Source organism: Lontra canadensis, unplaced genomic scaffold, assembly GCF_010015895.1.
Source record: "Lontra canadensis isolate GAN:19392208 unplaced genomic scaffold, GSC_riverotter_1.0 scaffold30, whole genome shotgun sequence".
Classification (NCBI taxonomy): domain Eukaryota; kingdom Metazoa; phylum Chordata; class Mammalia; order Carnivora; family Mustelidae; genus Lontra; species Lontra canadensis.
The window spans coordinates 13,038,055-13,058,272 of record NW_022631024.1 but is presented as its reverse complement, the minus strand read 5'-3'; the positions used below and the strand labels follow the sequence as shown (position 1 = coordinate 13,058,272).

The window sequence follows — 20,218 nt, the reverse complement described above, 5'->3', positions numbered from 1 at the left end:
TTCCAACAGTCTCGAATGATGTGTGTGTGAGGGTCCGACAGGCAAAGCGACTCATCAAGGCACAGCCAAGTACAGAAGCGGGGTTTGAACCCAGGCTCTGGGTTCTTGTGCTCTGCCCACCACTGGTCCCCTCTGTCCCGCGCTGAGCGCCCAGAAGCGGGGCTCTGCCGGCTGAGGGCACCACAGGCTCCCCATGAACGCTCTCCTCCATTTTCCACAGCAAGGGTTTGGCAACATTGATGGCGAGTACTGGCTGGGCCTGGAGAACATCTACTGGCTGACGAACCAAGGGAACTACAAACTGCTGGTGACCATGGAGGACTGGTCTGGCCGCAAAGTCTTTGCGGAATACGCCAGCTTCCGCCTGGAGCCAGAGAGCGAGTATTACAAGCTGAGGCTGGGGCGCTACCACGGCAACGCTGGCGACTCCTTCACTTGGCACAATGGCAAGCAGTTCACCACCCTGGACAGAGACCACGATGTCTACACAGGTAGGACCCAGCACAGGGCACGGCAGAGAGGTCGGCCAAAGCCTGAGAACAAGGAGGTCCCAGGGCCCAGTGGCCCGACCCCATTCCTACTCCCTAAGGGTCCACCCCTCTGCCCGCTGCCCACAGGCCCCCTTCACGAAAGTCGGGTCAAAGTGGCCTTCACAGAAAGGAAAGGGGAAAAAGGTACACATTTGTACAGATGACATATCTGTGTACAGATGACACATCTGTGGGCCACTCTGGGCCAAGCGCTCCCTCACTTCTCTGCCTGAAGCACCCGGGGTCCTGACAACACACACCTGGGAGATAATGCGGTCCCGCCTCCTACCAGCCCCATGTCCTCAGACAACGCTGCTCCGTCTCTCTGAGACTCAGTTCCACAACTGGAATTCAGGGCGACACATACCTTGCAGGGTGGCGAGAAGGTCAGAGAGAAAGTACCTCGAGAGCTTTGTCTGGGACTTGGCAAATAGGGCTCAACCCAAGTGGGCAGTAGGGAGCTATTAAGAGGAAACCAGGTAGGAGACCCGAAGTAATTTATCCAGGGTCACATGTCTCAAAGCCACATCTTTACTAAAAAGCTTTTATTAAATAAAAAAACAAAAAATTGTGAGAGGCACAGAGAGAGTCCAACTCTGAGTCCAGATGTCAGCCGCCCCCACAGTGAAGCCTCTCGAGGCCCCACACCCAGTTTCCTGACGTGAGGGCCTCTGGGCTGCCTGGCAAAGCCAGCGAGGCGCTGCCCCTCTCCGAAGAGCCAACCTACCTCTAGGCCAAGGCTGTCTGTTCTCATGGGCAAACCTGTCCCCTCCATTGAGTCCTGCTCTGCAGGCCACTCCCACCTCTTTAAGGACTGTCCTAAGAACTACCTGCTCCTGAGGCAAGCTCTGCTACCTACGTGTGGGGGAGCAAGGGCCTCACTCTAGGTGTCCCAGCAGCCACGTCCCAGCAGGCTGTTCTCGCCACACGGGGGACATCCAGACAGCTCTCTTCTGACTGGCACTACAGGGGGCCCTGCGGAAGCAGTATGTCTTCTCTGGCCAGGGCTGCCAAGGCTCCCAGGAAGAGCAGGGCAGGAAGATGACCCTCAGAGCTGGCCAGATTCTGGGGGCACAAGTGCTGGTACAGCACTTCTTGAGGGCCATCATGGGTCATAGAGCAGGGAGAAGACTGCTCTGTGACCCCAACTGTCAGGCCTGTCCGGCGGCACTATCAGCGGACGGCAAGGAAGTGAGCTCCTTGTCCCTGGGGTCATGCAGGGTGAGCTCAGGCTTCCACTCACACGGGAGGCTGGCCGTGGTGCACCAAGGGCTCTCTCTGGTCTGCAAATCCAGCACCGCCATTTGGTCCTTGTGGCCTCAAGTGATGGCCTAGAGGTGCCTGAGGAAAACTCTGGGAACACCTGGGCTGCAGAGGCTCTGGGCTGAGTCTCTCCTGAGCTTCTGCCTCTGTCAGCCTGCTGCCGCCTCACGTCTCCCTAAGGCCTTGACTGAAGTGGGGCCACCAGCTCCGTTAGGCCCCAACCCCCAAGCTTGCTTGGGGCAGCCTTTCCCTGAGTGGGGGGTCCCCTTCCCAGGCCTGCTCAGGACACTGGGGAACTCCTCTTTTAACTAAGAGCGGCCCCAAGCAGCCAGTGGCTCCTCTTCCTCTTCCTTCCGGAGAAGGCCAATGCCCCTGCACGCCCGCTTGCACCTTGCCCACGCTTTTACTGTTGTTCCGAACTGCTTGTCCTTGGCAGCAAAATCCAGCATGATGTGATAGTGCCAGAACTTTTATGAAAATATCTTTCTTTTGTGAAATCATAAAAAAACATTTGGCTGGACTACAGGCTGGGGGGTTGAGGAGCATTTTAACTTAAACACTTCCTTTGTCATTCTATAAAAACTCTTGATCCAACAGTTGCAACTCTTAAATTCCTAAGAACCCGGTGGCCTCTCCCCTGCCCACCCCAGATCATTCTGCTTCCTATTCCACCCCCCACCCCAGGTGCTTCCCGCACACAAGCCCTGGGCTAGCTGAGTGACTATGTGCCCTCGTTCCATCCCCATGCGGTCCTGTGCAGGAGGCACCTGCTTAGGACAGTTCAGTGGCTCTGCGAGGTGCTGGTCACATGGCCGAGCCTCAGAGGTCAGAGCAAACCCGAAGCCCAGCCCGCCTCTCAAGCATTCCTGTTCCAATCGTTCCCCCCACCAGAGTGGGTGCCAAGAAAGTCCCCAAGCAAACAGCGGACTCAGGTAAAACTGCCTCCTCCCTGTGACCTCCTCCCTTGTCTCCTGCAGGAAACTGTGCCCACTACCAGAAGGGAGGCTGGTGGTATAACGCCTGTGCCCACTCCAACCTCAATGGGGTCTGGTATCGCGGGGGCCATTACCGGAGCCGCTACCAGGACGGGGTCTATTGGGCTGAGTTCCGAGGAGGCTCCTACTCGCTCAAGAAAGTGGTGATGATGATCCGGCCTAACCCCAACACCTTCCACTAAGCCAGCTCCCCTCCTGACCTCTCGTGGCCATCCAGGAGCCTGCCCCAGCCATGCCGGCCCCAGCACCAGGAGCAACTCCCCATCAGTTCACCAGGGGGCCGGGAGGTTGAGGCCCTGGATTCTGTTTCCCCAAGTCGCTGCAGCAGATAATGGAATGGAATCGACACAGTATTCTCTGTCCCTACTGCTTTTCTTCCTACCAGAGATCCACTCAGGTTTCCACACAGCACAGGACTACAGACGAATCCTTCTTTAAGGAAATCAAATCCCAGTAACAAAAGCACAACTGCACAATACCTTCATAACACACATGTGTGAGCCGACCTTAGGAACGTGTGTGTGCACCACATCTGCCACGTGTACTATGTCTAGACACACACACATCTTTGGTTACGAACCTAAACATGCATATGTTCAAGTCTCAGATGTTGAAGTTGTTACCAACAGCTTTGCTCTTAGGAGGAAAGCGTCACATTCACATCGTGCTCCGTGAGACTAAGAGCCAATTACAGACGGTGTCGCTCCAATTCAAAGAACAATCCTTGGTGTCCAAGTGCTGGGGTTCTTTCAGGAGTGTCTACCTGCTTATTTGCTCACGTGGGGGCTCCCTCCTTCCTCACTGAAGAACCCCTTTGGGCACCTGATCAAATTTCAAAACCCCCCTCCCTCTCCATTTCTAGACTTTCTCACATTCTCAGGACTTTCCCCCATCCATCCATCCATCCATCCACCTTCTCCTTCATCCAACACCAGGTACTTCAGGAAGTACCTTCCGTGTGTCGGTCCTTGGCCACTCAGTGCGGTTCCAGCCACCTTCTCTGCTCCTCTGTACCCCTTCCTACCCACTCCTTACCTTTTCTGTCTTATCATCCTTTCTTTCCAGGCAAGATTCCTTAGCCTCTGAGTAATAAACAGTTTTGGGCTCCAGGTTTCTGGTCAGAAAGGGAAGGCCAGGCCTGAAAGCTAACTCCCGGCCACGTAGATGATGTATTCACAGTTTTATATGTTCCATTCACACTTTAGCCTCCATGTCATTTTAACCGTCACAGAAATAATAACCTACCTTGCCCAGGAGATATTCAACTGAAGAGAAGTCATCACCCGATCGTTGGGGCCCCCGAATGGCTACAGACCAAAGGTCCCATGCTCTCAGGCTGACTAGAGTCTGCATCTCGTCCCCAAACGACACTTCTCTGGAAAACAGGTGCCACAAAAATGACAACTGGCCACTTCTCACAAGCTCCTGAACTGCCAGGAGCCCCCAGAGCCCGTGGCTGGTGTGTTGCAGCGTGGTGGCTCTCGGAGTCCTGTTGGCCACGAAGTGTCAGACTCAGTACCGCCGGGACTCTTGCCAAGCAGGGAGCAAGAGATAAGTCCAGAAGGTGAGACTGCCCCGGTGGGCACGTGAATAGGGGTGTGAGAGATGTCGGAATGTTTGGTACTGTCATGTCTGGGTGTGTGCCTATTACCTCAGCGCTCTCACGAAGTGTACCATGTAGCATGTTTTGTGTATATAAAAGGGAGGGTTTTTTTTTTAATATATTCCCAGATTACCCTTGTAATGACACAAATCTGCAATAAAAGCCATCAGTGCTATTTGGACGTATTTACACTGTGTGTTATTGTCCTGGGACCCCCTATATCAGAGCTAGACTCAGCATCAGGGACATCCACCAAAAATCATTTAAATCACACTCTCCCTACCTTTGGTTTCCACCTACACCGTCAAGAGTCCCAAAACAGCACCTTGAAGTTCCCTGGGGCTCCACCTCCTCACATCCAGCCATGCCCTAGATGTCTTCACTGAACATCCTAGAAGCACCTCCTTGACAGTGAACCAACCCCTGAAACATCTTCCCCCAGGTCTGGTCCTCTTTCACCAAAAGGCACCATTTAGCAATTGCCCAGGTCAAAAACAAGGACTTCTCTCCCTGCCTTGCCAAGGCCAATCCATCCATCCAACCACGGAAGCCCTCTTCTCTGCCTTTGTGTCTCCTCTCCCCTCAACTACTACAACAGGCTGCCCCCCGGACCAGGAGCCCTGTGCCTCTGTCTCCCTCATTACAATCCGGCTTCCACACCAGCTACCAGAAAAACAAATCTGTGGGCTGGGAAGTCATCTCTAGGCATAGCAGGAAAACCCCAAAACCAAAAAGGAAAAGACTAAGGGATGTGACTAAAGAAAACCCCAAATTTTCTGCCCTCTAAAAACTAAAACATGACTGAGATTGAAGGCAAATCCGAAGGGGCACGTGCACCCGAATGATTATAGCAGCGATGTCCACAGTATCCAAACTATGGAAAGAGCCTAAATAGACGTCCATCGTCAGATGAATGGAATACAATGGAATACGACGCAGCCATCAAAAACCCAAAATCTTGCCATTTGCAACAATGTGGATGGAACTAGAGGGTATTATGCTAAGCAAAATAAGTCAATCAGAGAAAGACAATTATATGATCTCACTGATACGAGGAATTTGAGAAAGAAGACAGAGGATCATAGGGAAAGAGAGGGAAAAATGAAACACGATGAAACCTGAGAGGGAGACAAACCATAAGAGACTCTTAATCTCAGGAAATAAACTAAGGGTTGCTGGAGGGTGGGGCGGGGGCAGGGATAGGGTGGCTGGGTTATGGACATTGGGGAGGGCATATGCTATGATGAGTGCTGTGAAAGTGTAAGACTGATGATTCACAGACCTGTACCCCTGAAGTAAATAATACATTACATGTTAAGAAAAAAAGAAAAAAAATACAGGATTAATATTCATGCCATACCAAGTACTATCTCAAATTAGGAAAAAAGATACAAACGCTGTGATAGAAAACTTTGTAAAGTACACAAACACATCACAGCATAAAAGGCCAGTAAACAAGACACCAATCTCAGTAATAACCAGAGAGGGACATTAAATCAAGCACAAACCATCAAGTGGTGCCTATCAGGTTGTAAAGATGAAAGAACCTCCATGTTGACAAGCAAATGGAGAAATTCGTTCTCTGTGTGCGCAAGTACAAGTTGATTCAGTCTATTTCAAGAGCAACTTGGCAATGTGGGCACCAAATATGGACACTTGTGTGCAGCAAAATTTAAAAATTCTTATACCTTTGGACCCAGCAATCCCTCCTCTCAGTGGTCAAGAAATACTGCCACACGAGAGCTGTTTTCAGGAGAGATGCAGCTGGGAGAGACGGATGTTTACTACAGCCTACTATGTGCTTGCACTTGGACTTGGTGTTTTCTTATGTAACCCTCACGGCAGCCCTGTGAAGAAGGGACTGTTCTCACTTCACAGGAGAGGACAAAAGGAGGCTCATAGTCAGATGCTGGTAAGAACACTCTAGTACTGGGGGGCCCGTGTGGCTCGGTAGTTAAGTGTCTGCCTTCGCCTTGGGTCACGATCCCACGGTCCTGGGATCGAGCCCTGTGTTGGGCTCCCTGCGCGGTGGGAAGCCTGCTTCTTCCTCTCCCACTCCCCCTGCTTGTGTTCTCTCTCTCACTTTCTCTCTGTCAAATAAATAAATAAAATCTTTAAAAAATAATAAGTCCGAATGCTCTAGCAGCAGTTAATCAGGAAGGTGCTAGGCATCAGCACTAAGTAAGAGTTCGTAACCACCTTCTCCCAGACCTCTAGCTGGCTGGTTGTTGGGGTTATCAGCTATTGTATGCTCTTTGGTGAGACTATCTTGACCTTGGCCCACATCACAGCCAGGCCTCCTCACACACCTCAAGGGCAGTGTCCAGGACACAAGGATTGATGGTAAAGGAAAACAGGGTCCATCCAGCCTTACTGGTCACAGTCTTAGATCCAAAACCCAAAGCAGAGTTCTGGAAAGCCATGTTGGACAATGCGGAGCAATCCCTTTTCTAAACTAGTTGGAACCCAAACAAAAGCAGGCCGTGCTACCAGCTGTTTCTCCCAATCCCCACCCCAAAACCCAACCCTGAGTTAAACCACACCCCGGCTATATGGAAGGAGAGGAAGGAATAAACCCATCAGACATGCGGGACTAGTTCTCCTAGGTGTAAAATGGGGGTATGACCAGCAGCATCGAAGAAGAGAATGGTGGGGGGCTCAAGTGCCAGGTGCCTTAGTGCCTGGTGTGTGGCTCCACCAGCCAACAAACACAGAAGTCTACCCAGCTCAGACCAACACGCCTCCCTTCTCTCCCATTCCAGCCAGTGGCCCTTTAAGGCCTGCAGTTGCAGGAGCCCTACTGTCGCTAAGGTCTCCATGGTGAATGCCCCCAAAAACCACAAGGAAGTCAGTGAAACCCAGACTTTCTCCTACCCCAGCCAAGCCCCCACATTCCAGTTTGGGCCAGTACCTCAGTCGCTGGGGGCCACTGACCTGCTGGGCTTATGAAGACAACATACCCTTGTGGGGCAGGCAAGGGTATGGTCTCCTGGGAAGCGGAGGGCAGCAGGGAGGATGGCAGGGTAGCGGCGGTGCAGGAGGCCCAGGCGCCCAGAAAGGAGCTGTAAGTGGTATGTGGATGTGAAGTATCCCCCAACACGGCAGCTAAGTCTGAGGTGCCCAGAAGGGAAACTGTCCCCCTGCCGCTGCCGCCACCGCCGCCACCACCACCGAGCATGGGTGCCTGAGCACCTAGCACACCTACCATATCGGCCACGTGGGATGGGCCTTGACCCTCTCTCTTCCCTCTCCCTTGGTCCAACCCCAAGGCTCACAAACCTCGGTGGGCAAGCGGGAGGCAGGAGGGGTGTGGGATCTGGTGACAGCACTGAATGGGAGCCCGCCCCCACCCCAGGTGTCTGAGCCCAGTCGGGCTCTCCAAGTCCAGACCTCTGATTGCTACACTGGACTGTCTGCGGTGACAGCGCAGTTAGAACAGACGTGGCTTTTTCATGCCTGACAGCAGAAAGATGAAGGGGCTTGCTAGGTTTTCAGCGTCGTCTGGGAAAAAGCTAGTACACAGGGTAGGCTGGAAAGGACACTGGGGTAAAAAGTAAGTTGGTTTCTTCTTACACCTGACCGAGTCCAGCTCATTTAATAAGCTGGTTACATAAGGACACGAGGTATCTCCCAGAGTCCATGAGCAGGGACACAGCTGGGCCTCACAAGGGCCAGAAACCAGAAACTGCCTGGAAAGCCTTCAGGAGGCAAAGCAGCAGCTTTCCCAGCTTCTCCCCCTTCTTCTCCTTTTCCCTTGCTTGCAGGTCTCTCTGTTTCTCCTTGTGCATCCATCTGCTTTTCCCAGCAAGGAATTCCTGAGCTCACATGGCCTCCTGGTCTGAGTGCCAGCAAAGACTTACAAGCAACCTCCCTTCCAGTGCTCACTCCAGGCCAGAGGCTCCAACGGGCCGCTCAAGCTGGGTGTCCACCTCAATCCTATCAACTCCGGCTAGGATGAGTGCTGCTGCTGGAGTTCAGCGCTGCGGGGGGCAGGCGGGGGTGGTTCCCAGGCTCCTAGAGAAGGCGGGGTCTCAGCCTAGATCCATATCCAAGAAGGCATCTACTTTAGCTGCTGTCCACCCCCTTCCTCTCCGGGGACTGCACTTTGCTGGCTGGGTGGAGTCTGTCCCACTACCCATGAGACGGTGTCTGCTCTTCAGCAGCTCCCCCCACCCGCCCCTGCTCTGCCCCACAAAGCACATCCAACCCTGCCAGGCCCTGCTGGGTCACTCACTGGGACACCCGGCTAGGCCCGGACGGGCTCTTCCTGTCCTTCCTGGATTCGCTGAGTTTCTCAACAGTCTCCGTGGATACAGGAGGCCACAAGGTCCCCACTGCTGGAGTCCTCCTGGCAGTATTTTGCTCTAGATTAGACTCATGCCATCTACCATCCACAGGGTGCTCTGTGTGCCAGGCAACATGCGTGTCTCTTTAAATCTCATAACGACCTATGAGGTGGGTGTCCTAATTATACTTTCTGTGACAGAACAGAAATCAAGGCTCAGAGATCTAAGTGACTTGCCCAAGAACACGCAGCCTGAGCTGCTCGGGATTTGCACTCCTGCTTCTGCAGCATTAAATCACTGCTCACAAGGGCAGAATGAAACAACTAAGGGCCCTCTCTCACCCTGTGACCACCCCCTACACATCTGAGAAGCGTGGTGGTGGCCTGCCCAGAGCAGCAGTTTTGTGAGTGAGCCCAGCACCCCGTGTGTGCAGAAGGAGCTGGAGGGACAGTAGGTCCCCAGATGTCAGGAAGCCAGTCCAGGGCTATCTGCCAGGGCTTTTCAGGGCTAAAGGCTGGGCCTGGCCCGTCTTGCTTCCACTTATCCTCCAACTGACTGACTCAGCCCCACACTTTGGCCATCCCAGTGTCCCCTTGTGTGCCAGTTCTGGCTGGTCTGAGCTCTGGGCCACATCATCTGGTAGCTGGCTCCCTGTCTGCCATCTCCATGCCTTCAGGCCTGGGGCTTCCTCACCTAGTCTCAGATCCAGAGGCAAGCTTGACTCAGCCCGCATCTGGGAGTCTGCCACTTGAGGACATAATGCCTCGGTACCAACCATCACCAAGACTTTTGAGTATCTCTGTCCCTCCTGACATGGGGAAGCCTGGGGCAACCCCGCCACACATGGCAACCCAGACACAGATAATCCCTGTCCTCTGTGCGGCCATTCCGAAGCACTTCCACATGTGGCAATTCCTTTCCTCGTCTTCAGTGTTCCAGAAATTCTCTGCAGGCGAGGAAAGACACACCAGTGAAGATGTTCTCCACCGCACTTCCCATCGCAGGGAGAGCACAGAAGGCACCGCCCGCTCGTCCGTCAGCACACAGCTGCACGAGCCAGCGCGCACACAGGCCCAGCTCAGCCAACCACCCACGCGCCTGCCACAGGTGCCACGGAGCCACCGGACAGAAGGAAGAAGTTCTATATGTGCTGCCACCAAACAACATTTGTGATTCTTTACGTGGAACAAAATGTAAGGTGCAAAACAAAAATGAATAAAATGTCCCCATTTTGGTTAAAAAGTGAAATATTATTTGCATCCTCCCCCCGCCCCGCACATACACACATGCACGTATGTTAGTGTATGGGGATTAAAATGTCTGGAAGGATACACTCCGACCGTTAATTGTGGTTGCTTCAGGGAAGTAGGTGAGGAAGAAGGGGTTTCTGCTTCTTACTTCACAGACTTCTTTTTAGTGTGAGTTTCACAACAAACGTGTTACTTTTATCATCTCAGAAGTTTCTAAGGGAATGAGTGGCACTGAAGGCCCCTCCCCAGCACAGCTCTCTGGGTGACCACACAGAACGTCTGTCTTCCAGTTTCCTGAGCAGTCATTCCTGGACCTCTGAAGGCCTGCACACATTACCCTCTAAAGCCCAACATACACCTGAGTAGGGAACTAAAGCCTTTCGCAAGGTAACTTTCCAGGCCCCTTCAGGCACCCTTCTTCCTTACAGAACTGCAAGAATTCATTACCTCTCAAAGTGGCAACCACCCCCGGTCCTATAGAATTTCCTCCCCTCAACATTAGCTTCTGAGACAGACCTAGAACTTCCTGCTGCCCTAAAGATCACTCTTATGGTCTTTTGTGTGCTCAGTTTTACAGCTGGGGTACAAAATAATAAATGTGGGGTAGTGATCAAGGTTGTGAGGTGTGTTAGTTACCCATTGCTACGTGACAGATTACCCCCAAACTTAGTAGCTTCCTCATGTCTTACTTTACAGGTTCCCTGGGTCGGGGAGTTGGGGACATCTCAGCTGGGCGCCTCACTCAATGTGTCTCAGTTCTCAGTGAAGCCATGGGCTGAGGCTGTGGTCTCATCCGAAGGCTCCACCGAGGGGGACTCTGTTGCCAAACTCACTCACGTGGTGGCCTGCAGGGCTCAAACCCTTGGCGGGGGAACTGACGAACACAAGGCAGCTGGATTCCCCCAGAATCCAAGGGATAGGAAGAGATCCAAGAGACAGACAGCAAGAGCAAGCCCCTCACACTGAAGGCATGGTCTTTTAGTAATCTGATCTCAGATATCCCTGAGGACATAATGGATGTCCCATTATTTCTGTCACATTCTGTTTGTTAGGAACAAGTCAGTATGTTCTGCCCATGTTCAAGGGGAAGGGATTACACAAGGACAGGAATACTGGGGGTCAGGGAGCACTGGGGCCATCTTACAAGCTATCGACCACTCAGAATCTTTCAGGTCCTCCGTGTCAGTTGTCTTAACTCTCCCTTCAAACCAGCAAGGAGATGTACAAGGCAGCAGGTTAGTCCTGAGGACAGAGAAACTCACTAGCCCTTCCTCCACCACCAACATCTGTCTTGCTTAGGGCTTGCTGACCTGGGGGAGGTGACCTCAGTCCCCCATCTCAAGCCTCCACTCCACACAGGAAGGTATCCAGAGCCGCTCCTTCTCAGTCCACTGTCTAGGTTTCCCCAGAGCTTGAAGGTCTTTCACAGGGACATGCGGCATATTCTGAGGTTTGTGGCTGGGCACTGGGTCAGAATGGGCTGGGCACTGATCTCACCACTAGGAAGTGGCACCGCAAAGTGGTAAGACCTTTAACATGAGTCCCATTTGGTCTCTGCAGCTGTGAAATTAGTAAAAAACAGTGCCTCCCTCAGAGCATCGGGAGGATTAAATGAGATTAATTCTCATAAAAAAGTGCTCAGTGCAGTGCCAGTCACGTGGGAGAGAATAGCCAAGGAGTTGTCATTATTACTATCGTGAGCTTCTGGTTGGAAATCCGGAGACGAAAGGTCAAAGCAAAGCAGTCATTCTGATGAGGACATGGATTCCTGCTGTGAAAACACTTTCTCTTGCACAAAGTGGGCTGTGCTCTCGCCTCCTTTTGGGGATCAGATACAACTTCTTGATGCAGAGAAATGCAGATTGCAAGTCCCCCCATGCTCTGAAAGGGGCAAAGGCGACAAGGTGCTCTGGGCAGCAGAGCAAATGTCTCCCCAACATGCTTTCCTCCTGCACTATTTCTCTCCAAGGAGACAGAGGCACTAGCTGGACAATGTGTGAGTTAAGGCTGTGTGGAGCCCCAGCCAGAGCACGAGACGCTGAGTTGCACTTGCTATCCGCCTGGCATATGACACTGGCTAAGTCATAAGTCAAATTGTGGCTTTTCTCACTCACAAAATAGGGGTTTTAATAAGATCCACTGGCTTTTTGTAAAAATGGAACATGACTGTGAAGTCCCAGGGAAATATGAATTTTAAGGTAACATATCTTCAGACTGCAAAAGTAAAGGCAAAATTCTCTTCTAGAAGGGAGAGATTTAAGACAACATGCAGCTGTCCACTCTACAAAATAATGGAAAAGGTTTCCTTCATTTGGGATGCTAGTTGTCTTTGCGATTCTTCTATTGACTCAGAAGCATGTCTGATATGAGTCAGAGGCCAGCTCTTCCCTGCCTGCTGGGCCTCAGAGAGGATGGACGTCTCAGTATGAGGACAAGGAAGCTTGATTGAGGGCTCTCCTTGGCTAGAAAAGGGAGGGCAACAGGTTGGCGCTGAAGCATGTGGCCATCAGGCAAAGAGGAGAAAGGGCATAGCCCAGGAGCTCTAGAAGCAGGCATTCTAGAAAGCAAGCTTAAGCTTTTCTCTGTGGCACTGACAACCCCTGATCCATCCCAAACTGTGCTTCCCTAGGGGAGGAAGGAGGAGCCTGGCTCCACATAGGTCCAGCTGCAAGGACAGGGTAGGAAAGGCAGAGATGCTGGAGGGAGGGATCAGAGGTTTGGGTCCAGGCAGCCCACTGAGGCACCATGCAACCGCCAGGATGATCTGCGGAACAAATGAGTATTCCTTGGGGATCCTTAGAAACACATGGAGGGGAGAACTGAAAACAAAAAAGTCTGGATTTCCTGCATGTGGAATGGAAGGTTTTCAGTTGGGCATTAAAGGAAAGGATTACCCTTAATGCTGGCGAACCTGGGGACAGCTGGATAACGATGTAGTCACCCCCAAACTGGGAGCCCGTGGCCTTGGTCCTGGGGTGCTGGTGGCCACACCGATCCATGATCTGGGAAGCAGAGGTGTTGCTGGCATCAGCGCCCCCCGCCCCAGTCCCGCCTGCCTTCTGTGGGTAGCTGGAGAGAGCACCGTGCTTGCCCTCCCGTCTCCACTGTAAGGAGGCCACAGCTCAATGGATTTTTTGAGCTCACATGGATTCTCAGAGTCAAAGCACAGGGAAATGCCATTCGTCTCCATCGGGTGTAAGGCATGTGCTCACTGACAACGGTTTCATGTCTTTCCAAGGCTCTGCTCTGAAATGAACTGTTTCTGGGGGCGCCTGGGCAGCTCAGTCAGTTAAGCATCCAGATTTTAATTTCGGCTCAGGTCACGATCTCAGGGTCCTGGGATCGAGCCTCATGTCAGGCTCCGTGCTCAGCACAGAGTCTGCTTAAGATCCTCTCCCTCTGCCCCTCTTCCCCCTCCTCGCACATGTACACGCTCTCTCTCTCTCTCAAAAATAAAATAATAAAATGAAATGAAATTATCTGAACTGTGTTTCAAAGGCTTTCTTTCCCTCTCCCTCTAGCCATTCTGAAATATAGCGATGAAGCATGGGCTCCTGCACGGCCCCTACCTGGTCTTCCCTCCTCCAGCCTGACCTCCTCAAAGGTACTCACATGCTGCAGGCCAGGCGGCACGTGTTAAATGCAAGTCCTCTCTTGGCCATGCCCCTGCTTTGAGCCCTCCATGGCTTCCCACTGCTCTTAGGGGGAATCGGGGCCTAAACTCCCCACTCACAGTGTCTGGGCCCCAGGCGATCTCACCCACTCCCTTCCACTCCAGCGGCTTCTCATTCCCTACTCTCTAGCCAGTTTTTCCAACAAACATGTTTTTCCCCACTCCGGGGCTCTTGCACAAGCTCTTGTCTGTCTGGCGTGCTCACCTCCCACCTCCTCACCCAGCTTATTCATCCTTCAGGGCTTTGCTCCAGAAAACCCTCCCTGGTCCCCCAGACTGGGTCAGGGCCCCTTTATCTGCTCCTTTGCCTTGCCCTTCATAATGCTCAGCTTACTTTCAGTTTCTTGTTCACTGCTACTGATCAGACCTGGGCTGTGAGCTCCCCCAGAGGAGAAAGTGTGTCTGTCTCGTCCACTCCCTAACAAGAGTGCTCACCCATCATTCGACGGCAGGCTCCGAGAACACCCCATCTCGCTGCGGGCTGGCTCATGCTGTCCTCAGACTCCGAGTGTGAGCCCCTCACTCACCCTGCTGTTCTGGGGGCTTTGGGGCCTCAGCGCAAACACTTCTTTTTGAAAGTCCTTTTAGGCCCGTTTGTTCTCTACTCAGAAACAACTTACCTTTTCTTTAAACCGCATAGTTGAAAATAAAGGCTTCCTTTATCTATGGCAGTGTTTGCTTGTCTGAAGGAATGCCTTAGGTTCTAGAAATTTCCTTCATATATCAAAAGTCTGGGTACATTTACCAAGAATGTCTAAATGTTTTCTTATAATTCAGAACTGTCAGAATGCCTAATTTTTGTTCCTTGAGAGATCAGGATTTTCCACACTGCCTAGGGTTACTTTTAGAATCAGCTCTAAACCTTCTAAAAGCCATTACATTCTTCATTTTACATAGCTATTTCCTGGAGGGGATTACAGGTAGTGAAAACCAAACACCCTCTCAGTCAACAAAGCTGTTTAGAAATAAACGGCAGAGCCGCTCCCCACAGCCCTCGCCTGCTCGTATTATCCCCGCAGTCTGAACTGGGTATGAACAAGGAGTTACCATTGGATCAATTTAAGCTGCAAATAAGTGACCTATTTCCCACCGCTATTTTTACGCTTTGAAGTAACTGGGAAGAAACCTTTTCAGACAGCCTTATTTTTAAAATGTAGTAAGTTTTTCCCTCAGTGTTTTTAAAATTATGTTTCACAAGAAACAGTGCGCGCAAGTGCGGCCAACTGGCCCTAAAATTTGCACACGAAGGGGCTGGACGACACACGCACACGGTTACTAACACCGGCCAGTGCTACGCGAGGGCACCTCTACCGGGAGTGAGGGGCACACAAGTGAAGAGAACTGAACAGTCCCAGGAAACCAGATAGCATAGAACGCTCCAAAGACATTTAAGAGAATCGTTACAAAAATAAACCCCGTTGCTGCCATGAGAGGCAAGTCTCCGCCGTGGAGCGACCATCCGTCCGAGGTCTCTAGCGACGGAGGCAGCAAAGCAGCAGGAAATATCAGGAACTGACCTGAAGTCTCTCTCAGAGAATAACTCCCTCTCCCCGAGGCAAAGACCTACAGGCAAGACTCTGCCAAGGGAAAAAGAAATGGTTTCAGACATTTTTTCCCATATTGTACTTTCCAGGAATTATGTAACTATTCCTCCTTTGATAAACAAATCCAGCCCTGGGACAGGATGGGTTTCCAGGAGGAAGCAGTACTGCAACCACAGCCTGGACATGGGCAGGGTCTGCCCATGGTGGTCAGACGGGCGGGTAGGGCCCCAACTGCTCTCAGGACGATGGGCCCACGAAGCCTCAGAATGCCATCTTGCCTCCTTCTTTTTAATGAAACTGTGGCACCCCCCATGGAAAACCCTCGCACACAGTCCTGAGAACAGAAAGCATGTTGGCAACACCTCCTGTTCTCTCCCTCTTGCTGGTGTGTGTCAGGAATCGTTTTCTGTATGAGCGTGAGAAATGCAGCCCGACTGTCTGAGGCGGGAGGGAAATGGCCGTCAGGCTGGAAGCACAGAGCAGGGCAGCTAAGCTGGGCTTTCGGAGGTAGAGGCAGGAGCACTGAGCCACACCGAGGCCTACACAGAGCCTCTGCTACCTAATTCCAGGGAGAGGCCACCGAGATGAGGCCATCAAGGACAAGCCGTGGCTCCAGAAACTCAGGGCTGGCATAGGCCACGTGTCCACTGCAAGTCCAGACCTGTCCTGTGGCCTCACGAGAACCATCGGGTGATGCACGAGGGGCCTCTGGCCAGTGGCCTGAGGAGGTGACTCAGACACTTGGTCTGATTACAAGGGACAGAGCTCAGAAAGGGGAGACGGTGTTGGTCCACTTTGCCCTCAGAAGCCCAACACACACCGCCCTGCGGTCCAAGAACAGAGAACGTCACAAGAAAAAGTTAAGACAATTCATCCCACTTCATATAGTGTCTGATGGAGGCCTCCCGCAAGTCCTAAATGGCAGAGGGCAGACAGGTGGCAACTGCAAGGAAGGAATAGGAAAATAATGACCTGCACCGTGGAGGCGGGGCATCAGGAGCGGGCAGTGTCAAGAGCTTAGGGCTTATGGCCAGACCATGTGGGCCAAGTCCACTCTCCAGTTATGTGACCCCAGGCAACCTCTCAGCGCCTGCGTATTCACGCGGCCATTGTCAGTATTCACTGAGACAGTGCTTAACAAGCCTAGCAGAGTAGCAGAGTGCCAGGCCCCGGGAAAGCAGAGAATAAATGGCAGCTCTCACGATCATTCTTAGGAACAGAGAAGAGGCCGTCCCTAACAACCTGGGAGCACCTCTGCTAGTTGAACCACTGGGCCCACAGCAGGCAACCCTCACCCTAACACCGTCTCATTCCATCCCTCAGCTGATCAGCCTCAGGCAAAGCGGGAATGTGTGAGCTGAGTGCACCAACATGCCCTCCCTCCACGATGTGAGGCAGTGATTTGCATGTCACGTAGAAAGACACTGTAGTAGGCCATAAGAGAAGAATAAGGAAAGAATAAGAAAGCACAAAAAAGAAAGCACAAAATGACATTTGATTCAAAATATGGCATAAGGCTAAAAGTATGTGGAAAGAACTCCTTTACTAAAAGGCAGGATCTCTCATATTGGGCCCAACTAAGTGCAGTTTTCAAGAATCACGCTTAAAGCAACTAAAATATTGAAACCCAAAATATAGTCAACGGTTTATAAAAGGAATGCAAGTGAGAAATAAAACAGAGTTCACAGAATTAATAACAGACAAAGAGGTAAATGCAATTAACAAACAGAACCAAGATCATTTTGTATGGGACACTGCACCATAAATTTACAATTGTTACAAACATCTATATACTGAGTAATATAAGGCAGAAGCTATCAGAAATGCAAGGGGAGTCTAATACATATTTCTGTCCTTGACAGACTAAGTTGTCACAAGTTGATCATTTAAACATTCCAATGCAATTATAAGGGTAATTTGAGAGGTTTCACCTTCTTTTCCAACACCCATGAAACATTTGCAAAAAATGATCTTATATTAAACCACAAGACAAACGTCAAACTTTTTAAACCTAGAAAGCATATATGCCACATGGCCTAAACCCACGTAAAAAAATTACAGAGAAGACTATGTTTTTAAAAACCAAAGCTGTTCATAGCACTGTGACGCATGATAGCCAAAAGGTGAAACAATTCCAATGTCCATCCAATAAATAAATAAAATGTGGTTTCCACACAATGGAATGTTATCTGACAATGCAAAGGAATGAAGTAATGATTCTGCTCCAACATGTATAAACCTTGGACACATGATAGTAAAGGGAAAAAAGCCAGTCATAAAAGACCACATACTGTGCAATTAAATTTCTATCAAATGTCCAGAATAAGCAAATCTATGAAGACAGAAAGTAGACCGGTGGTTGCCAAGGGCTGGGGTGAGGGCAGAAGAGAGCTGGCCAGAAGGAAAATGGAGTGACTGCTAACGGGTGCGGGGTTTGTCTTAGGGATGATAAAAATGTTGCAAAATTGTGTTGATGGCTGCACAGCTCTGAATGGACTGAAAATCACTGAACTGGACAATCTAAATGGATAGGACATAAATTCTATCCCCATAAAACCATTTGAAAATTCAAGCCCTTAAAAATTAAAAAAAAAAAAAACAAAACCCACTACCTTAACTATTAAGTGGATAAAAGAAAAACTGAAACCATAAGCACAGGACATTCCAAGAACACCACTGAGAACACCGTGTCACAGAGCCTGTAGCAGCGATCACAGCAAAATGGACGCCCTTAACTGTTTTCCAAATTAAAGTGGAGAGAGAAATATTTATACACACGAGTCAATTAACAGAAATAACAAAACAATGTAAGGAAAACAGGGGAGATGAACGATGAAGGACAAAAGCAGAATTCCATATTTCATCAAATACAAGACATCATTATAAACCACAGTTATCTTATGTTTCACTCGGAAAAACGCTGCCAACTAAACAACGTCACAAGCTTTGTTCGCAGCCGATTAAAAGATGCATCTCAACTTCAGAGGTGCTGACATGCGGAGACAAAAAGCAACCTTAGGATGACAGAATATAGTAAACTAGAAGGTAGAAGGACACCATGACTGATAAATACAAAGTCGAATTCTTTGGGAAGACCAAAAGACACAGCTCTGACAAAGCAAATGAAAAAAAAGAAAGAGAAAACAAAAATGCAAACTATCAGGAATGCGAAGCAAATACAAGCATCCATACATCGGAGGCTAAAATTTATAAGAGAATACTGTATAAAACTATGGTCAAAAAAGACTAAATGAGGAAAAGAACGCTATGCAAATAATTTTATAAACTTCGGTCAAGCGGACAATTTTCTACGAAAACTAAATTTCCCAAACTGACTTTAAAAGAATTTGAAAACAGGGGCAGCTCAGTCAGTTAAGCATCCGACTCTTGATTTCGGCTCAGGTCATGATCTCAGGGTCATGGGACTGAGCCCCATGTTGGGTTCCATGCAGGGCATGGAACCTCCTTAAGATTCTCCCTCTCCCTCTGCCCTTCCCCCCGCTTGTGTTCTCTCTCTTTCTCTCAAAAAAACAAAAAAACAAAACAAAACAAAAGGGTATTAGAAAACAATGTTCAGGGGCACCTGGGTGGCTCAGTGGGTTAAGCCTCTGCCTTTGGCTCAGGTCATGATCCCGGGGTCCTGGGATCGTGCCCCACATTGGGCTCTATGCTCAGCAGGGAGCCTGCTTCCCCTTCTCTCTCTGCCTGCCTCTCCGCCTACTTGTGATCTCTGTCAAATAAATAAACAAAATCTTTAAAAAAACGAAAACAATGTTCATGGAAGACATCTGTAAGCTATAAAAATATACCTCCAAAAAATTAACATTAGATCTCTGAAAATATTAGGGAGCCACTTCTATTAAACCTTAATTTTTCTTATTATTAGTATTATTTTTAGGTCATAAAAAGACAAATTTTTTTCATGGAATTAGCATTAGCATGAAACCCAAACTACAAGAAATATTTTTCACCTCTCAAATTGGCAAAGAAAAAAAATGAGAGAGAAAGGAAAAGAAAAAAAACCCCACACAGCCGAAAATACACAGTATTTGTTTACCTAGGAAAAACAGATTTTATCCCCTTGCAATAAAAATGTAAGTTGCTACAGCCTCTACAGAGAGCATTTTGAAAACATACCAAAAAGGCAAAATTCTGCATATGTTTTGACCCAATAATCACACTTCTAAGAATTTACTGTAAGGTAATAAGCTTAACTATATGCAAGAGGTTTTTGCAGTAAGGATGCTTGCTGCGACATTTTGATAACAAAAATGAAGAATCAACCTAAATGTTAATGTTAGCAAATGCAAGTTTGGTAAATCCATGCAATGGGATTGAGACATAGTACTGAAATACAGGTAATGACATTAAATGTTCGCTATTTATGGATTTTTATATGCACCCAAACAAATGAGAGGATATGATGCAAAACACTGAAAATATCTACAGGGGGTGACAAATGATACTAATTTTCTTCCCCTAATCCCTTACAATGAAAATGTATTATTTTCTAATCAGAAAAATCAATAATCATTATAAATTTGTTGGTACAAATCTTATAAAATATGTTAATAATGCCCACAGAACCAGAACAGAGGCGTTTGTGCCTGAGTTCCACTAGTTCACAAGGATGTGGATGAACCAGTAAGTCTTGTGTTCCTTCTGAGCTGGGGAGGCTGGGGAAGCTGGTGACTACTCACTCACAAGTTACTTATATAAAAGTACCATATTCCTTATTTCCTGGTGCTCAGCAAGGTTCCCATCCTTGGAAAATATCAAAGGCCTGTTCTGATCCGAGGACCTCACCAATTACCTTTTTATCCATTGCCCATGCTGCTTCTGGAAATTTCTCAACTAGAAACTGTAAAAACATCTAATTTGGCACTGAGCAGGTTTCTTAATAAATAATAAGCCAATTCAGACTCCTACCTAGATAGGGAATACTGGGAACCATCTTCAGGCTTCGGATATACTCCCGGGTCCGCTTGTAATTATCTTCTTTAGACATCAGGTAGTCCAATTTCTCAAAAGTGGTCTTGTCTTTTCGATTCAAAAGCTGAAGTGAGAAGAAAAT

At 49.5% G+C, this 20,218-nt stretch overlaps 2 protein-coding genes across 11 annotated transcripts in view; one reads left to right on the top strand and one right to left on the bottom strand.

Moving 5' to 3' along the window:
• ANGPTL2 (angiopoietin like 2) overlaps nucleotides 1-4,576 on the top strand; it is a 35,015-nt gene extending 30,439 nt beyond the window's left edge. Inside the window, exons 4-5 of the mRNA XM_032865902.1 lie at nucleotides 221-491; nucleotides 2,771-4,576. Coding sequence (XP_032721793.1) covers nucleotides 221-491; nucleotides 2,771-2,970 — 471 coding nt within the window. The 3' untranslated portion in view covers nucleotides 2,971-4,576. The remainder of the gene's footprint in view (nucleotides 1-220; nucleotides 492-2,770) is intronic.
• RALGPS1 (Ral GEF with PH domain and SH3 binding motif 1) overlaps nucleotides 1-20,218 on the bottom strand; it is a 268,752-nt gene that overhangs the window by 126,280 nt on the left and 122,254 nt on the right. For all 10 annotated transcript variants that reach the window (XM_032865898.1, XM_032865897.1, XM_032865892.1 and 7 more), the window contains one exon: nucleotides 20,074-20,200. In XM_032865898.1, coding sequence (XP_032721789.1) covers nucleotides 20,074-20,200 — 127 coding nt within the window. The remainder of the gene's footprint in view (nucleotides 1-20,073; nucleotides 20,201-20,218) is intronic.